Source organism: Scedosporium apiospermum (assembly GCF_000732125.1).
Source record: "Scedosporium apiospermum strain IHEM 14462 chromosome Unknown SEQ_SAPIO_0098, whole genome shotgun sequence".
Taxonomy (NCBI): Eukaryota; Fungi; Ascomycota; class Sordariomycetes; order Microascales; family Microascaceae; genus Scedosporium; species Scedosporium apiospermum.
This window is the reverse complement of record NW_015971799.1, coordinates 484,015-503,546: the sequence shown is the minus strand read 5'-3', so window position 1 is coordinate 503,546 and position 19,532 is coordinate 484,015. Positions and strand designations below refer to the sequence as shown.

The 19,532-nt window shown below is 52.0% G+C and overlaps 7 protein-coding genes across 7 annotated transcripts; 4 read left to right on the top strand and 3 right to left on the bottom strand.

The window, feature by feature from the left end:
• Window positions 1–97: 97 nt before the first annotated feature.
• On the top strand, window positions 98–2,452 carry SAPIO_CDS5299 (uncharacterized protein; the record flags this gene model as incomplete). The annotated part of the gene is made up of 7 exons (XM_016787655.1): window positions 98–202; window positions 257–273; window positions 347–419; window positions 617–657; window positions 755–1,595; window positions 1,677–1,875; window positions 1,962–2,452. The coding sequence occupies 7 exons, from the start codon at window positions 98–100 to the stop codon at window positions 2,450–2,452; spliced, it is 1,767 nt and encodes a 588-aa protein (XP_016642670.1).
• Window positions 2,453–4,277: 1,825 nt separating this feature from the next.
• Window positions 4,278–5,517, bottom strand: SAPIO_CDS5298 (uncharacterized protein; the record flags this gene model as incomplete). Its single annotated transcript, XM_016787654.1, has 3 exons — window positions 4,278–4,934; window positions 5,009–5,079; window positions 5,136–5,517. 3 exons carry the CDS (start codon window positions 5,515–5,517, stop codon window positions 4,278–4,280), a joined length of 1,110 nt encoding a protein of 369 aa, XP_016642669.1.
• A 1,318-nt stretch (window positions 5,518–6,835) lies between these two features.
• SAPIO_CDS5297 (eIF4-gamma/eIF5/eIF2-epsilon) lies at window positions 6,836–9,213 on the top strand (the record flags this gene model as incomplete). Its single annotated transcript, XM_016787653.1, has 3 exons — window positions 6,836–6,937; window positions 7,057–7,113; window positions 7,186–9,213. The coding sequence occupies 3 exons, from the start codon at window positions 6,836–6,838 to the stop codon at window positions 9,211–9,213; spliced, it is 2,187 nt and encodes a 728-aa protein (XP_016642668.1).
• A 784-nt stretch (window positions 9,214–9,997) lies between these two features.
• SAPIO_CDS5296 (uncharacterized protein) lies at window positions 9,998–11,721 on the bottom strand (the record flags this gene model as incomplete). The annotated part of the gene is made up of 2 exons (XM_016787652.1): window positions 9,998–11,556; window positions 11,640–11,721. The coding sequence occupies 2 exons, from the start codon at window positions 11,719–11,721 to the stop codon at window positions 9,998–10,000; spliced, it is 1,641 nt and encodes a 546-aa protein (XP_016642667.1).
• Window positions 11,722–12,284: 563 nt separating this feature from the next.
• On the top strand, window positions 12,285–12,848 carry SAPIO_CDS5295 (uncharacterized protein; the record flags this gene model as incomplete). The annotated part of the gene is made up of 5 exons (XM_016787651.1): window positions 12,285–12,303; window positions 12,358–12,388; window positions 12,460–12,525; window positions 12,608–12,706; window positions 12,785–12,848. 5 exons carry the CDS (start codon window positions 12,285–12,287, stop codon window positions 12,846–12,848), a joined length of 279 nt encoding a protein of 92 aa, XP_016642666.1.
• Window positions 12,849–13,695: 847 nt separating this feature from the next.
• Window positions 13,696–14,125, top strand: SAPIO_CDS5294 (Uncharacterized protein; the record flags this gene model as incomplete). Its single annotated transcript, XM_016787650.1, has 2 exons — window positions 13,696–13,902; window positions 13,973–14,125. 2 exons carry the CDS (start codon window positions 13,696–13,698, stop codon window positions 14,123–14,125), a joined length of 360 nt encoding a protein of 119 aa, XP_016642665.1.
• An 839-nt stretch (window positions 14,126–14,964) lies between these two features.
• SAPIO_CDS5293 (MFS multidrug transporter) lies at window positions 14,965–17,052 on the bottom strand (the record flags this gene model as incomplete). Its single annotated transcript, XM_016787649.1, has 3 exons — window positions 14,965–15,685; window positions 15,748–16,128; window positions 16,313–17,052. The coding sequence occupies 3 exons, from the start codon at window positions 17,050–17,052 to the stop codon at window positions 14,965–14,967; spliced, it is 1,842 nt and encodes a 613-aa protein (XP_016642664.1).
• Between the last annotated feature and the right edge of the window lie 2,480 nt (window positions 17,053–19,532).

Here is a 19,532-nt window from a genome sequence, read left to right as displayed (position 1 = left end):
CCCTCCAGCCGCAAGTTGAATTGCGCGATCAAACCACACGTACCCCTTCTGCCAGCGCACTCTAATTGCGCTACATTCTTACATCCCGACCTTCACAATGTCGACCGATAAGCCTAGCCCCGCCCAGGCTAGTGGGAACACATCAAGCGACTTTGTGAGTATCGACTTCTCTCTCTTCTCTCTTGCGGCTGCCGCTTTGGCGGTATCGTATCGCCTTCGCGAAGTTGTTACTAACGCATTTCCTCGTTCTCCCCAGGTTCGCAAGCTCTATCGGTGTGTAGTAGTCTCAATACGGTCCGTATGTTTGCACTAGGGCATTAAACTAACGCCGTCGAAACCGTTCTAGAATGTTGGAGGAGCCCGAGTACGAAGACATCGTTCGATGGGGCCGAGACGGAGACTCCTTTGTCGTTCTCGAGGTTCGTGAAGATAGTTCTCCGCTCCAGAAACCCCGTCAACTACGGCTATTACGGTGGCTCGTTGTTGTCCCTGGCCTCCCTAAACTGACCATTACGGCAGGGAGAGAAATTCTCTACATGCGTTCTTCCAAAACACTTTAAGCATAGTAATTTTGCAAGCTTTGTCCGTCAACTTAACAAGTACGATTTCCACAAAGTCCGACGCCCTGATGATGGGAGCCAAGGTTACGGCCCAAACGTAAGTGTAAATACCCCCTGAAACCACGGAGCGGCGGTCTTGTGTACTCTAACACTCGACGTGACTAGGCGTGGGAATTTAAACATCCCGAATTCAGGATCGATGCCAAGGATAGCTTGGATATGATCCGGCGCAAGGCTCCATCTACGAAGAAGACGCAGCAGCAGCAGCGCCAGCCGACGCAGACTCCCACGGGCGATCAGAGCGACAACCAGCGGCAAATACAGAGTCTCACGGAAACCCTATATGCCCTACAAAAGCAAGTCGAGGAGTTGGCCCAGACGAACAAGCAGCTAGTGAGCGAGATTGTAAATCTCCAGAAGTCTACGGGAACCCAGAGACATGCCCAGTACGAGATCTTACACTATCTCGAAAACTCCGCGAGACGAAAATCACAAAAGAAATCCGGACACTCCCCCGCCGCGCCGATGGCGAACCGCGGGCAAGGCGACGAGCAGCAGCCTGTCGAGCTGCGCCGAGCTAGGGAATTTTTGCTAACTCTCGGCCCGCCGCCCCCAAACGCAGACGGCGGCATGGAGCGATCGCATACAATATACCCTTCGCCCGCCGAGTCATCGACGTCATCTGCCATGTTCGTGGCAGCCCCAGATATGAACGCCAGTATCGCCGTGATGAACGATGCAGTAGGAATGCAGCGAATGGGCATGTATCCTTCGGGCCAAACGTCAGCTCTCGACGCTTTCCATGCGGATCCCATCCAAGCCATGCCTTACCCGGTCGCTCAGAACACCGCCCTCGAAGCTGTGGCATCTGGCGCTGTGTCAGACACGAGCCGAGTCGATTCATCACCACCAGCGGAAAAGTTCGACGAGTGGGGTCCTAGGAAGCCCCATGTTTTCCTTGTGGAAGACGATAAAATTTGCTCCAAGATTGGCACCAAGTTCCTCCGGAGTCTTGGTTGTACCGTGGAACTAGCGGTACGTATTCAAATATCTTAAGAGTCATCATGACTTTGGTTTCTGAGGCCGTTCGGACTGACATCATCTCCCCCTATACAGAAAGATGGCTTGGATGCCGTCAAGTTATTCGATAGCAAACCCGTGCCTAACTTTGATCTCATATTTATGGACATCCTCATGCCCCGTTTAGATGGTGTGTCGGCAACATCGCGCATTAGAGAGTGGCTACCTCAGTGCCCAATCGTGGCTATGACTTCCAACATCCGACAAGAGGACGTGTCAACATATTTTCAATATGGTAAGCGTTTTTATCTTTGTTGCGAGTGGCTCAACGAAGGCCAGCAATCCTACTCCCTTGGAAAAGAAACTAATGCAGGGCAAAAGGGATGACGGATGTATTGGCCAAACCCTTCATGCGAGATGGAATGCAGCGAATGCTACGAAAGCATCTCCGCCATCTTCTCGCCCAACCCTCCCCACCAACCTCGGCGGTAGATAACCCGTACGGAAACGTCCAGACCGGCGCGAGTCTAACCGCCACCGAGATGTCCGGTCCCGACGCCGTCGCGCTAGCAACGGGCCACATGACGATGAAGTTCGATAATACGCCAATGCAGTCGCCGTCGACGGCCCAAGGCCCATCATGGCACTCACCCAGCCCCATGGCGAACCACTCCCCGACCAACAGCCCTCTCACCATGGGCGGGCTGGCCGTGAATGCGGGACATCAGATGGTAATGGCGGCGACCCAGGCGGGCGGCCAGTATGCTGGCTTTATGACGTCGGCGATGGGGCCCCCTGGGCAAGGGGGGAGAGATGATAGTAGGCCTGAGAAGAGACAGCGCATTTCTGGCTCGTCAGGTTTGATGAGGTAGTTCCTGCTATGATTCCCGCTCTAATTCCCGCTCCGGGCTGCCCGCAGCCCTCCGTAGGCCATCTTGTGGTCCTACATGCCATACCGTTTGGTGATCGGGGTAAAGCTGCTTTGGTGCTTTACAAGCGTGGAGATTTTAAGGTGTATCATAGGTCATTTCGTTGTTTCGGCATATCAGTCATTTGTGAGGTTTTGCATTTTATTATAAGAAGGGAAAGAAGAAAAGAGAGGAGGGGTATAGGATGGGCATTGGGAAGATTTGCTCGAATGGAAAGGTGTGTGGGAACGGCCAAAAAATACATGTATCTGTATATAAAACCATGAGGACATACGTGTTATATGGTGGAACTGGGACAGGCTTCGGAATGGGGTATCATGCACACATTAGATGCATAGGGCGTTGTACCAATGATACAAAGAGACGACACACATTTCAATTCGAATCGAGACGGGATGAGGGATACATCATATCAAAAATAATATGGAGTTTACATAAATGCTTGGTTTGTTGGCCGGAGCACCTCCGCTACATCAGCCGGTCCCGGAGCCCGAGTGGCACCCGTAGATTGCAACTTGGCTCAATAGATTTAAGGCCTCGCTTCAGCAGGAGCAAAGGACGGAAGTTGTCCGATCTTAAGCCAAATGCTGAGGTGAGCGCGTGGTCGGCCGGGTGAATCTTACATCGGCGAGGTCACGGCGTGAACCTTGTTGAAATCAGACCCTGTGGAGGGGTGAGTGATAGGAGAACGGAGAAGTCGTTTACTATCAAGTGTTGGGACCGGACGGCTACTACAGCCTACACTAGAGCGAGAGTAATGTAGCGCTCGGCGATGGAGACTCGATTCTTGGATCTACTGAACCCATAATGGTGTCTGAAGCATCAGGTAGGAAGAAACCGAGGAATTCCTAGACTTTTCATCATCGTCGACATGACGCGATATAGACATCTCTGCCGTGTAGGAACGGCCCCGCCCCAGCCAATTTGGGCATCAGCAAGGTTGAAATGATGGAAGCTGGACATGGAATGGCCAGAAAGAAGGAAGGGCGGATGTAAGACAATGCTTAGACATAATCACCCTCTTAACCATACTAATATCATTCAAGAGCCGTAGCCGTAAACTTTCTATATATCCCTCCCTCCACTTTACATCACATCCCATCTTATACCCGGTAGATGTTGCTGAATTCAAAAAGACAATCGCGACCCGGTCTCGTATTATAGGCCAACGGACGCGACGGCTAACTATTCAAGAGGGGCTCACGTTCAGTCCCTTTCATGGGAAACGAGACGTTCGAATACCACGGTCAACGCGAAAAGAACTGCTGCGCTGGTCATGCTGGCGAAGCTCACTCCCGCAAAGGTGGCCAGACATGCTGTGATATCGGTGACGATGGCCGAGAGCGTGACTGCGATTCAGAAGAGGAAGAATGTGAGGGAGAACATGAGGATAGTGAGGCTGGCTGGGATAAGTGGAAGCGCCGGCACTGGGACGAGACCGGCTTTCGCGAGCTGGAGTGCAACGCTAGGAAGATATCGAAGATACGCGGTTAGGCCTCCGCAATTAGGAAACTTAGAGTGGGAAGAAAGAGTGTCACTTGCTATGTCCTGCTCCTCACACAGGGGCTTGTAGGAGAAGGGTCAATGAAGATACATCGTCGGTTAGGCATCGGTTTTGTAGATGAGAAAGTATTTCTCCTATTCTAGTACCGAAGTTCATGTAGTATAACACCTAGACAGGTTCCGTAGATAGAGTGCAGAAATCTAGTCCTCCGTGATGATGTTCGGGTACTTCTTCCCGGGGGGTTGAGATAAATTTCCCCGAGCTCTAGTCTACAAATATTCGCTGCGACGAGGCGACTTGCCGTCCCTCTTGTATACCAAAGGAAAGGTCATCATCAGGGTCCCAGCTCGCACCTTGGGCCGCCTCCGCAGCTCCTGAGAGAGCGGCAAGGCGTAGCAAGTCCCATTGTAGCTCAAGTATCTCGAATGACACGCATTGATTGGGGTCACTGGACACAAGATCGACAATAGTCCCATCGAGCAACGGGTGGCCTGACCGGAAGTCAACCATTTTCAAAAGGCCTGCCACTGATGGGGATGAGAGGTGTTGACGCGGGTCGGTGTCAAGGTCCAACCTCTGCTCCACATCAAACGGGGTGCGATGCAACCATCTCAGCCTGACCCTCACACCATCCGGGAGCTTTTCGTATGGTTCAAGGGCGATATAAGCCATGCGCCACCAACGATGGAGGAGCGGCTCGAGGCAGATCATGTTCTGCGGGGAGTCGAGAACACGGTCATTGGCGGTTAACAGAGCCTGTAGCCGTGCGCAGCGCTCCGATCCCCATAAGAAATTAATCAAAAGCCCAAATATTTGGTCTACTGATTTCCGCCGTTGTTCCGAACCGTAGGGGAAGATGTGGCACACGGTTGGGTTGGCGGCGCCTGTCAAGACGCAACGGTGGCTATCCCTCCAACGGCACTAGCGCTCGGTTAATACAGGTTAACGGTCCTCCATTCCACCATTCCAGTAGTATCAGGCCGTTCAAGACTTACCACTGCCGTTGGGGGGAGGCCACGTTCTTGGTAGGGCAGAGGATCAGGACGCACCTGATCCTTGGCCAAAACTGCATGTCCGTTAGATGTCCATCCACCGTTGAATTAAAGAGGAAAGGACTCATACAAATCTTCAAAAGGCTGGTTAAAATATTCCCAAGCCCATAGAAGATGGCCTTGGACGATAGGACGCTGGATTGATTGGTACACGTCTCATCGAGCATTTCCCGAAGCCGATCGAGCGGCGCGACCATAATTAGACTCCATAAGATAGGGTTAGCACGACCCGTTGGTGGATTTCTGTCACACTCTTGTATAGCGTGGCCGATCCGAGCACGTTCTTCGATGTTGTCAACATAGTTCACAGAAGGCGGCACGCAAGTTGCGAGCGGCGATGTAACAAATGCACGAAGCGCATCTCGGGTCTGTGGATCTAACTCTGGCCGCTGGAGAAAGGCGGCACATTGCTGGACAAGTTGCCGGTTCGTATCTTCTTGATTAGATGACATGGTGATCGGAGTTCTGTTGCAAGGGCGACCGCCACTCAGAAGATGGAATGCGCTGAGAGAAGCCGGTGTCACGAGTTTTATACAGCGGATATCGGCTGACGTAGAGGAAGAAATGAAGTATGAAGTGCGCGTCTGGGACCTGGCAGGAGAGGAATTGAATTTGTTATATTCTGCTACGAGGTAAGAGCCATCAATGGAACTGGGTGGGTTAGGAACGCCTTCTTCACATCACCCGTCACGACTTCCTTATTGAATACAAGGTTCTCTAGGCAAACTAAGCGAAGCATCTGAGTCATCAAACATTAATCATTATTGTTGCTTCTTCTAATAACTAATGTTGATATACTCGGGCCGGAGCTTATATTATCGGATTTAGTTCTTCGATCATCATGAACTCATGGGATTCTTCACAGATTTTGCGGAAGTCCTAAGCATCTCGAGATAAACTCGGAAATAATGTTAATGGGAGAGGTCAGTCTGCAGCCGCTTTCCCGGGAATCTTTGGGAAAGTGAGCTCTCTCCTGAGGTCGAGGATTGCTTCGGTCGGAGGCGGTCCTCTGCAAGCGCAGCCGCGCGGCAGGCCCACACAGATGGCCGCCAGCTCGCTCGATATTGGCACACAAATACACAATATCTTTGGTCTTGGTGGCAGCTCCAGTAACGAAACCCCTCCACTACCCCACTTCCATAAACTTTTTCAAGACTGGATACGTTCTTTGATGACTGAGGGAAATGATGGAGAGAATGAACTAGAATCTCATAGATATCAAATTAAATCCCACCATGTATCGTCTATGGAGTGTATTATCTATCAATGATCCTTGAGGTTATGAGACTCCGATTTCGAGGAGGATGGAGGACAAGAGAAGCATATGGCCGCCTTGGCGATGGTGAATCACCATTGATTATATAACCTTAGTGTTGGCGGCCCGGCTGGCTGCCGCCAGCTGGCCTGAGCTGCCGAACCTCACACCAAGTAGGGCACCGTTTTTCCTAGTTCCACCAGGAAATTCCTTTCCTGGTCAACAACGTTTGTTTCCCACACTTAGTTGTTTAGCTGGTCTGTGCTGAGGAGCCGTCTCGACTGCTGCGACTCTTCGAGTCTCGCGCAGATGTACGAAGTACCTGTGTACAAAGTACAAAGTATAAGACCCCGTGGAAGGACCCCACCATGACAGCATCTTACCGAGCTGGGAGTCGGGAAAAAGTGTGTAAATTAGTTTGACTCATCAACCACTTCCAACTTCCCTACACCATCCCACCACATCCCGCAACACTACACAAAACACGACCTTCTTCAACGCCTCCCTCCGATCAAATGTCTAATCAAAAGGGGAAGCAGTCCGCTGGTGCTGGCAAGGGCAAAAAGAGCTCTAAGCCCAGTGCTGAGAGCAAGTCTGAGGAGGTGCTGCAAGCTGTGGTAAGATGATGACCCTTGTTCCCCCTCCACGATTTCCATGGTGGGGCAGCCACGATGCGATGCGAAACTTCAATGTTGTGATGAAAGGGCTGCAATAGTTGACCACCATTCATTTGCAGGTCCTTACAGACTCTTTTCAAGACCGATTCAAGCCCTTGAGCATTGAGACACCAAGAGTATGTTTAATGAACTTGGTGATCCCTATCTGTTTCTCACCCTCGCTCACCGGTTTCTGACCCCTGTCGCAGTGTCTCCTCCCCCTCGCCAATGTCCCCCTAATCGAATACACCCTTGAATTCCTCTCTATGAATGGAGTCCAGGAAGTTTACCTATACTGTGGTCCCCATACCGAAGAGGTAGAGGCCTACATCTCCAAGTCACGATGGGCGCAAGGCTCCAAGACGACTCCCTTCACCCACCTTCAATTCGTCCGAGTATCCGACGCCAACTCAGTTGGTGATATCCTTCGCGACCTCGACAAGCGCAGTCTAATCTCGGGTGACTTCATCCTTGTCCATGGCGACCTCGTCTCTAATATTCCCATCCAAGGCATCCTCGACGCGCATCGCAAGCGTCGTGAGGCCAGCGCTGACAATATCATGACCGTCGTGCTCAAGAACGCCGGTTCGAGTTCCCATAGGACGAAGACACCCGGAATTACACCTGTATACGTCGTAGATACGGAAACAAAGAGGTGTCTCCAATACGACGAGATCCACCCCCTGCAGTCCGACCACTATACTATTCTGGACCCCACGGTGCTGGACGAGCTGGCCACAGATTTTGAGATTCGAGCCGATCTCATCGATCCCCAGATCGACATCTGCACACCCGCCGCGCTGGCCCTTTGGTCCGATAGTTTTGACTACGAGATGCCCCGTCGTGATTTCCTTAACGGTGTGCTCAAGGACTGGGAGCTAAACGGCAAGTCCATATACGCAGAGATTGTCGAGGAAGGCTATGCGGCCCGCGCTAGCAGTCTCCCCATGTACGAATCTGTCAGCCGCGATATCTTGGGTCGGTGGTCTTTCCCCTTCGTCCCCGATTGCAACATCTTCCCCGGTCAGGCGTACGAACTTACCAGGGGCGGGAACTACCTTGAGCGCGATGTGTCACTGGCAAACGATGCTCACATTTCCGGGTCTGTTATCGCGAGAAAGAGTTCCGTGGGCGACGGATCAACCATTCTGAACACAATTATCGGTCGCAATTGCAAGATTGGCAAGAATGTCACCATCACTGACAGCTTCATCTGGGACGGCACGACCGTTGGCGACAATACCACCATCACGCGCTCGATTATAGCAGGAGCCGGCGCGACAGTCGGAAACAAGTGTACTATTGAGGAGGGATGTGTCCTTTCTTTTGGTGTAATTACAGGCGATAACATTACGGTTGCAAAGGATGCTCTCATTTCCAAGGTCGACGCCGGTGGCTTGCAAGTTCAACCAGACGTCAAGCTTCTAGGTGCTTCGGCCCAAGGTGCTCCTTTCGTGGACCCTGAAGAGGACGAACTTGCCGAGGAGGACCCGTCTTCCCTCCAACGCCGACTCATCTACTCCATCGAGCACCTCTCCTTCTCAAGCTCTTCTATCTCCACCCTCGCCTCCGACGACGAAGATTCGGACCACGGCAGCTCTCGCCCAGACACCCCCTCAGGCTTCACTTCAACCCGCTCCCGCCTCTCCTCCTTCGCATCGGACGACTCCACCAGCCGCTCCTCCTTCCACACCGACGCCGTCAATGGCCTCCTCGACGCCCTCCGCGACCCCACGGGCGACTTCGACTCTGCCAAGATGGAATTCCTCGGCCTCCGCCTCGCCAATGACGCCTCCGAAGCCGCCGTCCGCAAGGCCGTCGCCGTCACGCTCGCCCGCCGCACCGCCGAGCTTCTCGATTCAGGCCTCGAGCCCACCAAGGCCGCTGAGAGTGCCCTCCGCGCCCGCAAGGGCGTCAGCAAGTTCGTCGAGGAGGTCGGCGTCGGCGAGTCTGAAGCCGATCAGGTCGAGTTTGCGCTGGCTCTGCAGCGCGCCGTATCCGGGTTGAGGAGTTTGGAGTCTGCTAGGGCTGGGTTGCTACTCGCCGCGCTGTTTCAGCAGCTGTATGCGCTTGATATTCTTGAGGAGGATGGGATTTTGACGTGGTGGGAGGATGAGCGGGCTGTTAAGGGCAGCAGTATGGAGGCTGTGAAGGAGAGGTGTAAGGCGCTTGTGGAGTGGCTAGAGAATGCGGAGGAGGAGGATGATAGTGATGACGAGGATGATGATGATGAGTAGGAAGGGATTTTATGAACATGGAAGGGATGTAGGGTTTATGCGGATCGAATCTCTGAACATAGATGGCGTTTAGGTCAATAAAAAAAGACAAGCTGAATCGTGTGCCCCGAATTTTGGGCTGAGCTATTAGTGGAAGCTGTAGTTGAGAATTGTCACGGTCCTGTTCCCTAAACCCGCCTTGGCCGTGAAGAATGCTCCACCTGAATATGGTCGTGATGGCGGAGCGGCAGTAATTGCTCTTTTTTTTTTTTTTTTTTTTTTTTTTTTTTTTTTGAGGATTCATTTCTAATCGCCATTGACTTCACAGAGACGGAGGAGTGGCAAGCCTAAAGATATATGTATCAACTAATCTAAACATTGTTCCTACTTAAGCATAACCTTGGTATCAGTTACCCATCCGAATTCACCCATTGCCGCCTGAATACGCCATGCGTTTGATATCAAGTAAAGTCAATCTGTCAATCCGTAAACAGAAAAAAAGACAAGGGAAAAATATAAAAACGTATAAACCGGACCTTGCTAAAAGAATCGATGAAGTGAAAAACTCAAAATCCGCTGATACCACCCCGCGCTATGCCTGTTGCCATGTCTTACGGAAGACGAGACCTCTCTTTTATGCTGAGGCTAGTTAAAACGTATGAAGAACCCTTGGCGGGTCCCGGTAGCCCCGAATCCGTTATGAATTGGGGGGTAACGTATATGAAAGCAGCAGACGAGAACCGACAGCCCCCAAAAAAGACCACAGCCGCTGCAGCTCGCCACGGAAGACTGATCAAAACCGGTCCTAGTAGTAATTTCCTAAATCAGTATTGCCTCCGGGCCGACCATGGGCAGCTGGCTGTGTAGGCGGCTGTCGGCCATGACCGCCGAATCCTTGGTTAGGCGGATGGTTATCATCGTATTCGACGCCATGACCTTGGTTCCGAGTATCAACATCATCAAGTGACCTATACGAGTTGTATCCGCCACCACGACCACGACCACCTCGCGAAGCGCCCCGACCACCACCTCTGTAGCCGCGGGAACCAGAAGGACCTCCTCGGTAGCCTCCTCTACCGCGGAATCCTCCCCTCTGGTCATTCCGACTGTGGTACGACTCCTTGGGACCGCGGGGATACTCATCGTCCGCGTTATGCTTCCTCTTGGAAGATTTGTTCGCGAAGAGACTCTCATATTCGTCCTCCCTAGGGTCATCCGGTTCTATCCGGAGGAGCACCTTCTCCCGCACCGTAGTCTCAAAAACATACGCCTTGTCGGCAGGGACGGGCTGCCAGCTCTGAATCTTACCCGCATCGATGGGTCGAGCGCCCTTACGCAGCGCGAGCACCACGAGCGGGCAGGGGTTGTCAGTGTGGAACTTGGCCGTGTCCGGGACCGGACGCACGCAAGCGGCCCAAATACTGTTATCGTGGCACGCTGTGCCCGTCACCATCCACTTCATCTTACTTCCCATTCCACCGACCTTCTCCAGTATGCTTGCGGGGCAGGGGCGCGGACAGATGAGAATGTTGTTACCATGGTACTTCAGATCCTGCTCGGCTACACCCGGTGGTATCTGCGCCAGCTTTATCAGCTTCTGCGAGTCCGCGTACTTAATCGTATAACTCGTGAAGAAGACCGTCTTCTTGATAGCAAGCTTGTCCCTCGGCGGCGGGTCCGGCCCCGAGTTCGAATTCGGGTTCGGCGGGTCGAGGGCCTTGGCGATCGCCAGGTTGTGCTCGTTGATCATCTGCTGAACCTTCGCCACTTCCACTACAGGCTTCAAATGTATCGTCTTTTCGAAAACGTGAATGACGTCCCAAGAAATGGGCGCTCGACTAAACGCGGCTCCGATCGCAGCACCGTTCTGCCGCATGTTATAGTCCATCATGAAATCTTTAAACAATTTAACGTGCTTGTGACGATCCTCGTAAATACGAATCTCCTCGGCAAACTTGTACGTCTCCATGATCGCCTCGAGGAAAGCCTGCTTGAACTGCATCGTGTTGTTGAATCGCTCATCCTGGGGACCGACGCGGGGTTTCAGTCCCATCAGGTCGAACTCGAGTTTCTTGCTCTTGCAGATCCTCTTGATTAGCTCCGCATAGCCATGTTCGGATCGGCCTGTTAGAAGAACGCAGAGGGCATCTTTCTGTTTTCCGCTTAGCCGGACAAGGTTGATGATTTTCTCGTTCCACCAGCCTTGGTAGCCTCGGGCCTCTTCTTTCTCGATGCCATCGCCCGTTGCTGCGAGAATGCGCGAGTCGTGCCACCAGCCACCGTTGGTGAGTGCGTCAGGGCTCGATAGCAATCCAATCGTTGGGCCGTTCCATAGTGAGGGATTCGGGAGCGGCGTCTTGAAGACTATAGACAAGGTGAAAAACTAACGTTACTCACGAAGGTCGCGCGTAAATGTTTGCGGGAGGCAAAGTAAAAAAAAAACTTACGAGTGTTATCAAAATCGTAGACATGAATTGTCTTGATCTGGTCAACGGCTAAGAAGCAGAGCGCGCTAGGGTTAGCAAACATTGTGTTTGTCTAGGACAGAACTTTCGAGGGTCCTTACGAGGCAGAGGCGTCGCTTGACACGACCATCGACTTAGGGAGGTGATGGTACGGTAGGAAGGTCTCGCAACGCCATTCGGCGCACTTTGCGTGAAGGGAGCGTTCATAGCTTTGGGGTAGATACGGGACAGTGCAGGCCTGACCATGAAAAGTCGTCGTTTAGGAGCAACTGTGTTGGGTTGGAGACGAAGTTCGAAAGTGAAGCTCTCGTCGCTTTCTACAGTCGAGTTGGCGCCACCCGAAATCTCTTTGGCATCTGATGCCAGTTGTATTTTCGCCTTGTCCAGGTTGGGCTTCCATGGCTCCTCTCCTACGCTGATTACGTTATCTTGATTGGGGATTCACCATCCCAACATCAATTGAGACCAGCCAAATTTCTCCACGTGACTAGCCCCCACCATGATTTCGCAGGCCACACAAATTTCTCTGTAGCCCAAAATTGCCGATTTTTCGCATCCCAGCAATTATCACGAGAATCGCCAACTACACATCTCAATCGCCAGATTCCAGTCAAACCAAACGACACAATGGCGAAGCACACTAAGAGTATGCGATATACTTTCCTTCTTGATTATAATGACTAGCTAACCAGTATCACAGAGGTCGGCATTGTCGGCAAGTACGGCACGAGGTACGAACGAATCCAACTTCTCGTCTCCCTTCGTCAATCGACTTCATCCGCCTAACATTTTTTGCGATTAGATACGGTGCCTCCCTCCGAAAGGTCGTCAAGCGACTGGAAATCTCCCAGCACGCGCGGTACACCTGGTATGTTTCGAAGTGACGTCGAAGAACGGAAGGGATTTTTGAAAGAGGGATGGGCGAAGGAAGCTAATGCGTCTGGAATCAGCACTTTCTGCGGCCGCAACACTGTCCGTCGTCAGGCCTTCGGTATCTGGCACTGCGGCGGTTGCAGGAAGACCATCTCCGGTGGTGCCTACATCCTCGCGTAAGTTTTGAATCCAGGGAATGAATCTTACGTCGAGAGGACGGTTTTTGGTATGGCTAACCTAGGTTTTCGACATAGTACCCCCGCTGCCACGACCGCTCGTTCTACTCTCCGACGTCTCCGCGAGATTTCTGACGTTTAAACTTCAAAAAAAACCATGTTGGAATGTCTTTAATTCGGCACAGCTCAGGGTTCCTGGCGTTATTTTTGGTTGCATGAAGGGGCAGGTTTCGTCGGGGTATGTCTTTTTCTAAGGGACACGGCCACAAATACAAACCACATTACATGAAAGAGAGATCACCGCCCCGCCAAGAGATGTTTTCGTCCCTCGCCGATAATGGTTCGGTTACGCATCCGGTCGATAGATAGTGGTTTTGTGCTTTAAAAAAGGGAAGACTAACCCAAAATACCATCCTCAATTCGAGGTCTTGCGCCATTCGCATTTTATGGGAGTTGTGACGATGGCAGTCGGTGATCCTGAGCAGATGCGTCTTTGATCTTCCATGTCCCCCCAAGTTCTGTGGCGAGGAAGGTATTGAGAACTTGGAACGCCATGATCCGTAGATGCTCAACAGTCACTTCTCCAAATCGGAGTGGGCTGTGCTGCAAGAAATATTGGGGAAACTCGGACTTGCAAACGTAGTTTATGCGACCAGTAGCTTATCTTGGCTCATTAAGCACACGACGGGACGGCTGTCTTGACTGTTGCGTCAGGAGTGGCTTCACCGGGGATTGAGGCCGAGAATGAGTGTGTTGAATGAGAAGAGTCGCCCAGGCCCGAAAACACAGTAGAGCCTGTGGGTGGCCTAACGTTGACTTCAATCAAGAAAATACATCTGAACATATCAGACCTTTGACCCCCTCCAATCATTCAATTATCTCAGCATGCATCTTTGACTTCACAAATCAATTCGCCCACCTTCAAACAGACTGGACACATTCGCCCGGTCACACTCCACGACGCATAAAGTCGCCTTACATCCGTGCCAATGTCCGCCAAATCTGCCATCCGCTTCCTCGCCGGCACCAAAAAGAACCCCGTCGGCTCACTCCAACTAAATTGTCACGTCAAACCGGGCGCCAGTAGAGTCCGGGAGGGTATCCTCTCCGTGTCGGATGAGGTGATTGAGCTATGTGTATCAGCTCAGGCGAGGGAAGGCGAAGCCAACAAAGCCGTCGTAAAGCTATTTAGCGAGGTGAGCTGGGTTGTCTTTAAAGTGTCGACGGAAGGAGAATATGCGCCAGTGCTAAAAATATGAAACCAAGGTTTTGAAAAAACCGAAATCTGAGATTCAGATTTCACATGGAATGAAGTCGAGGGATAAGACCGTGGTTGTCAGTGGCGTCAAGGAGGCCGAGGCCGATGCTGTTCGGAATGTGAAAGAGATGCTCAACAAGGCGGTTGAGGAGGGAACTTAAGCCCAGTTGCCAGGCCCCTTGGGGAGCTGTTCTTGATTCGTGAACATTCCTAACAACTCTCCCACGCCCCTTTACCTCTCCGGGGACAAATCTCTATTTGATATCCTCTACACAGAGAGTCATTCGCCAAAACAGGTCCCAATAACCCGGTGGCACCACTCAGTGCCCAACCTCAAACTCAGCCTTGATGTCTTGAGAAAATGGAGAATAAACGCACTAGCCTCGAGCAGATTGTGTCTATCCGAACTGCTGCACCCTCGCCCAGCAAGAGTGCTCGAGGCACTAGGAATTTATTTAGAAAAGACCACAAGCCATTCATACATCGAATCTCCAATGTCTCGTCTTATAATCCCGGAGAGGGATCATGTCGCAGGCCAAATTGATATGTTGTTCGTATTCACTTCTTATACCCAGCGCAGGCGAGGGAAGCTTGGAGCCAGACGCGCCAACTTGATTCCAGACGGTGGGTGTGGTTGTTCCCATGTGTCCCTTGATGTATAGGATGAAAGCTGCCTCCCTAGCTCGTCTGGATCGACAAGAGAGCCTCAACGGCATATGTTACACGTTTGACTGAACGCCAGATACTCTAAGAGTAGATCTATTAAAATAGCCAACCTATCTACGGAATCTTGTATTTCTAAATCATTACGCGCTATTTCCAAATATCGAAGGGAAAAATAGAAGAAAAGAAAAAAAAAATAAGAAAAGCCCGACACAATGTCGAGAGAGGTCATGATTTCCTGGCCCTAACCCATCCCAACTTTCTCACCGTCCACACCTAGCCTCCCCCCCAGTCTCCGAGAATAAATAAATTATTTCTTTTTTAAAAATAGAATCTTTCACACAACCTGGGCAACCTGGGCAGCCCGCATCGCCTCTCTCCTATCCCTCCTCTCTCTCCAAGCCTCATACCTCTCCCTCTTCCTCTCCGCCGCCTCCTGCTCCTCCCTCATCTGCACAAGCACGCGACTCTTCGCCCGGATCCTCGCCCCATACCTCCAAAACACCCACGGGATCGGAATCATAGCGACCTCCAACAATCCCAGAAACGTACCCGCCCACTGCGGCGTTAACTTCGCATACATGCTAGGTCCCGCAAGGGGTAGCACGCCGCCAAGAATGCTCCTGAACACGGCGTTACCAGCGAGCGCCGACGCCGCGTAGATACCATACGAGGATGCGAGGTAATTTGACCCGTAGATGAACGAGAGGGTGTTCCCCGCGCCGAAGGGGATGCCGAAGGCGATGGGGGCGGCCCAATGGATGGTGGTGGGGAGGCCGGTCCAGGAGAAGCCGAGCTGGCCGAGGGGCGTGAGGATAGCACCGAGGGTCATGATGCTCCCAGAGGCTTCGGGGAGGATGGCGCCGGTTTCGGGGTCTCGAGGTTGCGCGTTGATGATGCGGCGGAAGAGGGGTTCGCAGAAGATGACGATGAGGGTGCCGATGCCGATGCCGCTAAAGGAGAGGCCGGTCATACCTGGGGTCCAACCGCGATGTTGGGAGAAGATGATGGGGTAGGCGAGGAAACAGAGGTAGAGAATAGAATAAATGAGGGAGATCCTGTGGGCATGTTAGGACTTTATTTTTCATCATAAATTTGTCAAGGGGGTGGACGAGCGTACCAAACGTTGAAAAACCACAAGATGGGCTCCGTGGCGCTCAAAGTGAAAGGCCGAGCCATATTCGTTTTCAGCAACTGCCACTTCGATACCCTCTCGTCATACTTGCACCACCACCGCTCATCATCCGTCTCCTTCCGCCTCCTCGCCGTCTTCCGCTGGAGAATGGTCGGCGCGTAGGTTTCCCTCAGCGTTAGGAGAAGGAGCATGCTGAAGCCCTGGAGCATCAGCACGATCCAGTTGCTCCACCGCCAACCTAGGTACTGAAAGATGAAGCCGCCGACCAAGGGGCCAGTTACGGGGCCGTTGAGGGGCGCGATGGACCAGAGGGACATGGCGAGAGCTCTGTGTTTTTCGGAGCTGATGTCGACGATGGAGCCCGGACTGTTGGTTATGAAGGCGGAGCCGAAGAGTGCTCTTTACATATCGAGGAGAGAGGAGAGAGGACCACACGTCAGCCTTGTTAAGAAGAAAGTGGGAAGCAGAGCAAAGCGAGAGAGAACAAGCGGACAGGTCGAGATGTACTCTCATGATTGCCGGCAATGAGACTACGAAAAAAATAACATACCCAAAGAACCTCACAACAATCATCTCGGTCAGCGTCTTAGCCAACGCACAAGGAATGATGAGCAAAAGCGACGCGACCATGGAACAAAGGTAAACCTTTTGCCTTCCGTAAAGCTCGCTCAACGGGGCCACGACCAGACTCCCCGCAGCGAGACCGAGGAGATACGTAGTAAGTCCCAGAGTAGCCACGGGCGTCGAGACGTTAAAGTCCTTGATCAAGCCGGGAATCCCAGCGGTGTAGCTGGTACTGTACAGCACGATAACCCAGTTGGAGTAGGACAACACGCCGATGGTCCAGCTGCGGTACCAGACGGACCAGTTCCGGGGGTCCTCGGGGTCGCCGGGCTCGAAGGTGACTTCGTAGTCCGGGGGCCGGGAAGCGGAGCTACATATGCTGGTGGCGGTTCGGATGTGGGTCAGAACATTCTGGATGGCTTCTCCGTCTTCTTCTTCGTCGTCGTCGTCGTCGCTGTCTCCGTCGTCCGCGGCGATGGCGCGTTCGAGATCTTCATAGGTGTCTAGGCTTTGCGCTTCTTCTTGCTTGACACTGGCTATTGAGGCTGGTCGGGAATCGTCATCAATCTTCTTTTCCTTTTCCTTTTCGGAAGGAGATGAGGCTAATGAGTGAGAGAAGGAGGAGGAGGTATGAGGATGCGGGGCGGATCCCGGCGTAGCATCGGCTGGGGAGGGTCGAAGGGAAACAGGAGTCTCCTGGACGTCACTGGCCCTGCCTTTCTCCATGATTTGGGGAGGGACTTAGAGAACCGATGACAGGATGACTCCCGGCACAGGTATGGGGACGGGGCAAGGGTCGGGAAGAAAATAAAAAGAATATACAATCAATTGCTTATACTAAACATGAGAAAGCCAAGTAATCGTGATAGGACCAATTCTACCGTTGACATTTCACACACAAAGGACTAAACAAGTACGGAGGGGGAATATGGCGAAACGAGAGAAAGAAGGGAGGGTTGGCCGAGGCACAAGACCATCCGGAGTAAGAAACTAACATAACGGAGAGAGATGAGTCGGAACATATATGTGTGTGTGTGTATGTCCGGGTGCGTACACTACCGTCCGCTACGGGTACGAGAGGTGGGCAAGGCCCAATTAGAGAGGCGATCACGTCTTTCCCAAGGACTCCATACGGACTAGGGTCTAGTCGTGAAGGACACTATTTGTACATTGCAGTTGGTGTTCCCCCCCATGCCCCGTACGAAGTATGGTAGGATTCAACAGGAGAAGATGAAAAAGAAAAAAAAAAAAAAGGAAAGAAAAAAAAAAAAAAAAAAAACGTGCTAGCTGCGGAAGGGAGTGGAGGTAGTGGGAGAGGAGGTGGAGGGCGGGGGCAAACAGGAGGGTCCGCAACGACAAGGGCCAACACTGGACAATTGGACATTGGACATTGGACAATGGAGCAGGACGGAAAAAAACAGTTGGGAACATGGGACATATGACAAACCCAATCATGTCCATTACCGGAACCGGATGCCGAGTGGAGTCTTGGGTGCGGGCCTAGGGCCGTCCTGGGGATTGGGGGGGGAGGGAGGGATCTTCCTGATGGGGGGATGATGGATCAGTGGATGGAGATGGATGGGGGGCCACTGGGGTCAACGTCGTCGCCTCGACGGAGTCGTAGCGGGTCCAGGGATCGACGACATCACTTCGTAACTGTAACTACTTGCGCGCTAGTATCAGAGCATCGCCTTGTGTGTGTCGTATCAGTCGTGGGGTTCGTCAGCGGGAAGAGAATTGCGATCGCCATGGAGGAAGAGCCAGAAGCAGAAGAACATCTGAGGAATATCAGAGTGCGACGTCAAGAGGTTCGGCATTCAACGTTTCCAGCAACATCATACATCGGAGCTTGGGCGAGCTCACAGCGCAGACCAGCTGATCGTGATCCCGAGGGTGTCCTCCCAAGAGGGCTAAAGGTACTCATTACTCATTTCACCTGAGATCCAGAGTCTGTCTAAAAGGGAATAGAGCGTTCAAATCTGATCAATGTTGGCCCCACTTCCACTTGTGTGGATTCGGTTCGGTTCCGGCTACTGAATTGGACAGGACGAGATGTTCCCTCGACTGGACTGGAGAGAGTCCACTTCGATCGAGGTCAGTGCTTCTCAACCGGCGTGCGTCCGAAAAAAAGGCAGAAAAAAGTCCGTCGGACCGTATAAGTTCGATGCCCGATGGTTCTCACGATGCTTCTGTTTCAATTATGGCAAAACCAAAGGAGCGGTCGGTCCATCTCACCGGCTCTCGCCCATATGGCAGGAATGCATGGGTGGGTGGCTTGCAGAGCATTAGCTTGACGCGACGACGGGCGGACGGACGGTCTTTATCGGCTCTTAGCTCGCAGAAGCTGCGATTGAAAACGAGCACGAGGAAGAAAAGAAAAAAAAAAAAAAACCGACGAAGTGGCGGAATCAAGGGCGCGGAGCGGGGTCCCCCTGGGCTGGGCTGGGCTGGGCTGGGCTGGGCAAAGGTCTCTAATGTTAGCGGAGCCGGGGAGGACCTGTAATTACAAGGGTGGGTTCCCGGCACTTTTTTTCCTTTTTGGTTTCCCCTTTCCCTTTGGCTGGATCTTGGAGTTTGTTGCCGTCAAATCTTGATCGCTTTGATCTTGATATCAAGCAACGATTTCCGAGATCTCATCACCATCACATTTTCTCGACCTGCATGCGAATCGCCAACACGTCAACAAATGCAAAGTGAAAAGGGCGGTATGATGTTGAAAATTCCTCCGATCTTCGGATCCGAAAGAAGACATTTGGGAGCAAGTGATCGGCATCGAATGCAAACATTGACGAGAGTGACGAAAACATGGAACCAATCAGAAAACGGTCCGTCCCAAACTTGCTCTCAAGGGTCAATTGACTCCAGAAACGGGCTTGCTTAGAAATGCAAAAGGAACAATCGAAGTGGAAATGCGAGTCATTGATTTTTCTGATATGTGAATATTTCCGATAACTGATATTTAGATATTTTTATCCATGCTCGTATTCGTATAAACGAGCCAGGTTAACATTGGCTGCCTCCAGCCCTTTTCTTTCGAAACTGATTTTCTGGCACTTCCTCGAAACCCCCAAAGGCAAAGAACGTAAAAAAGAAAATCAAAATCAAGACAAGAAGAAGAAAAGAGCCCGACTCGACATTCTTCTGGGGCTTGCCGAGTCAACAACCCATGACAACAGAAGAGTGGAATCAACGAAATACAATCGACT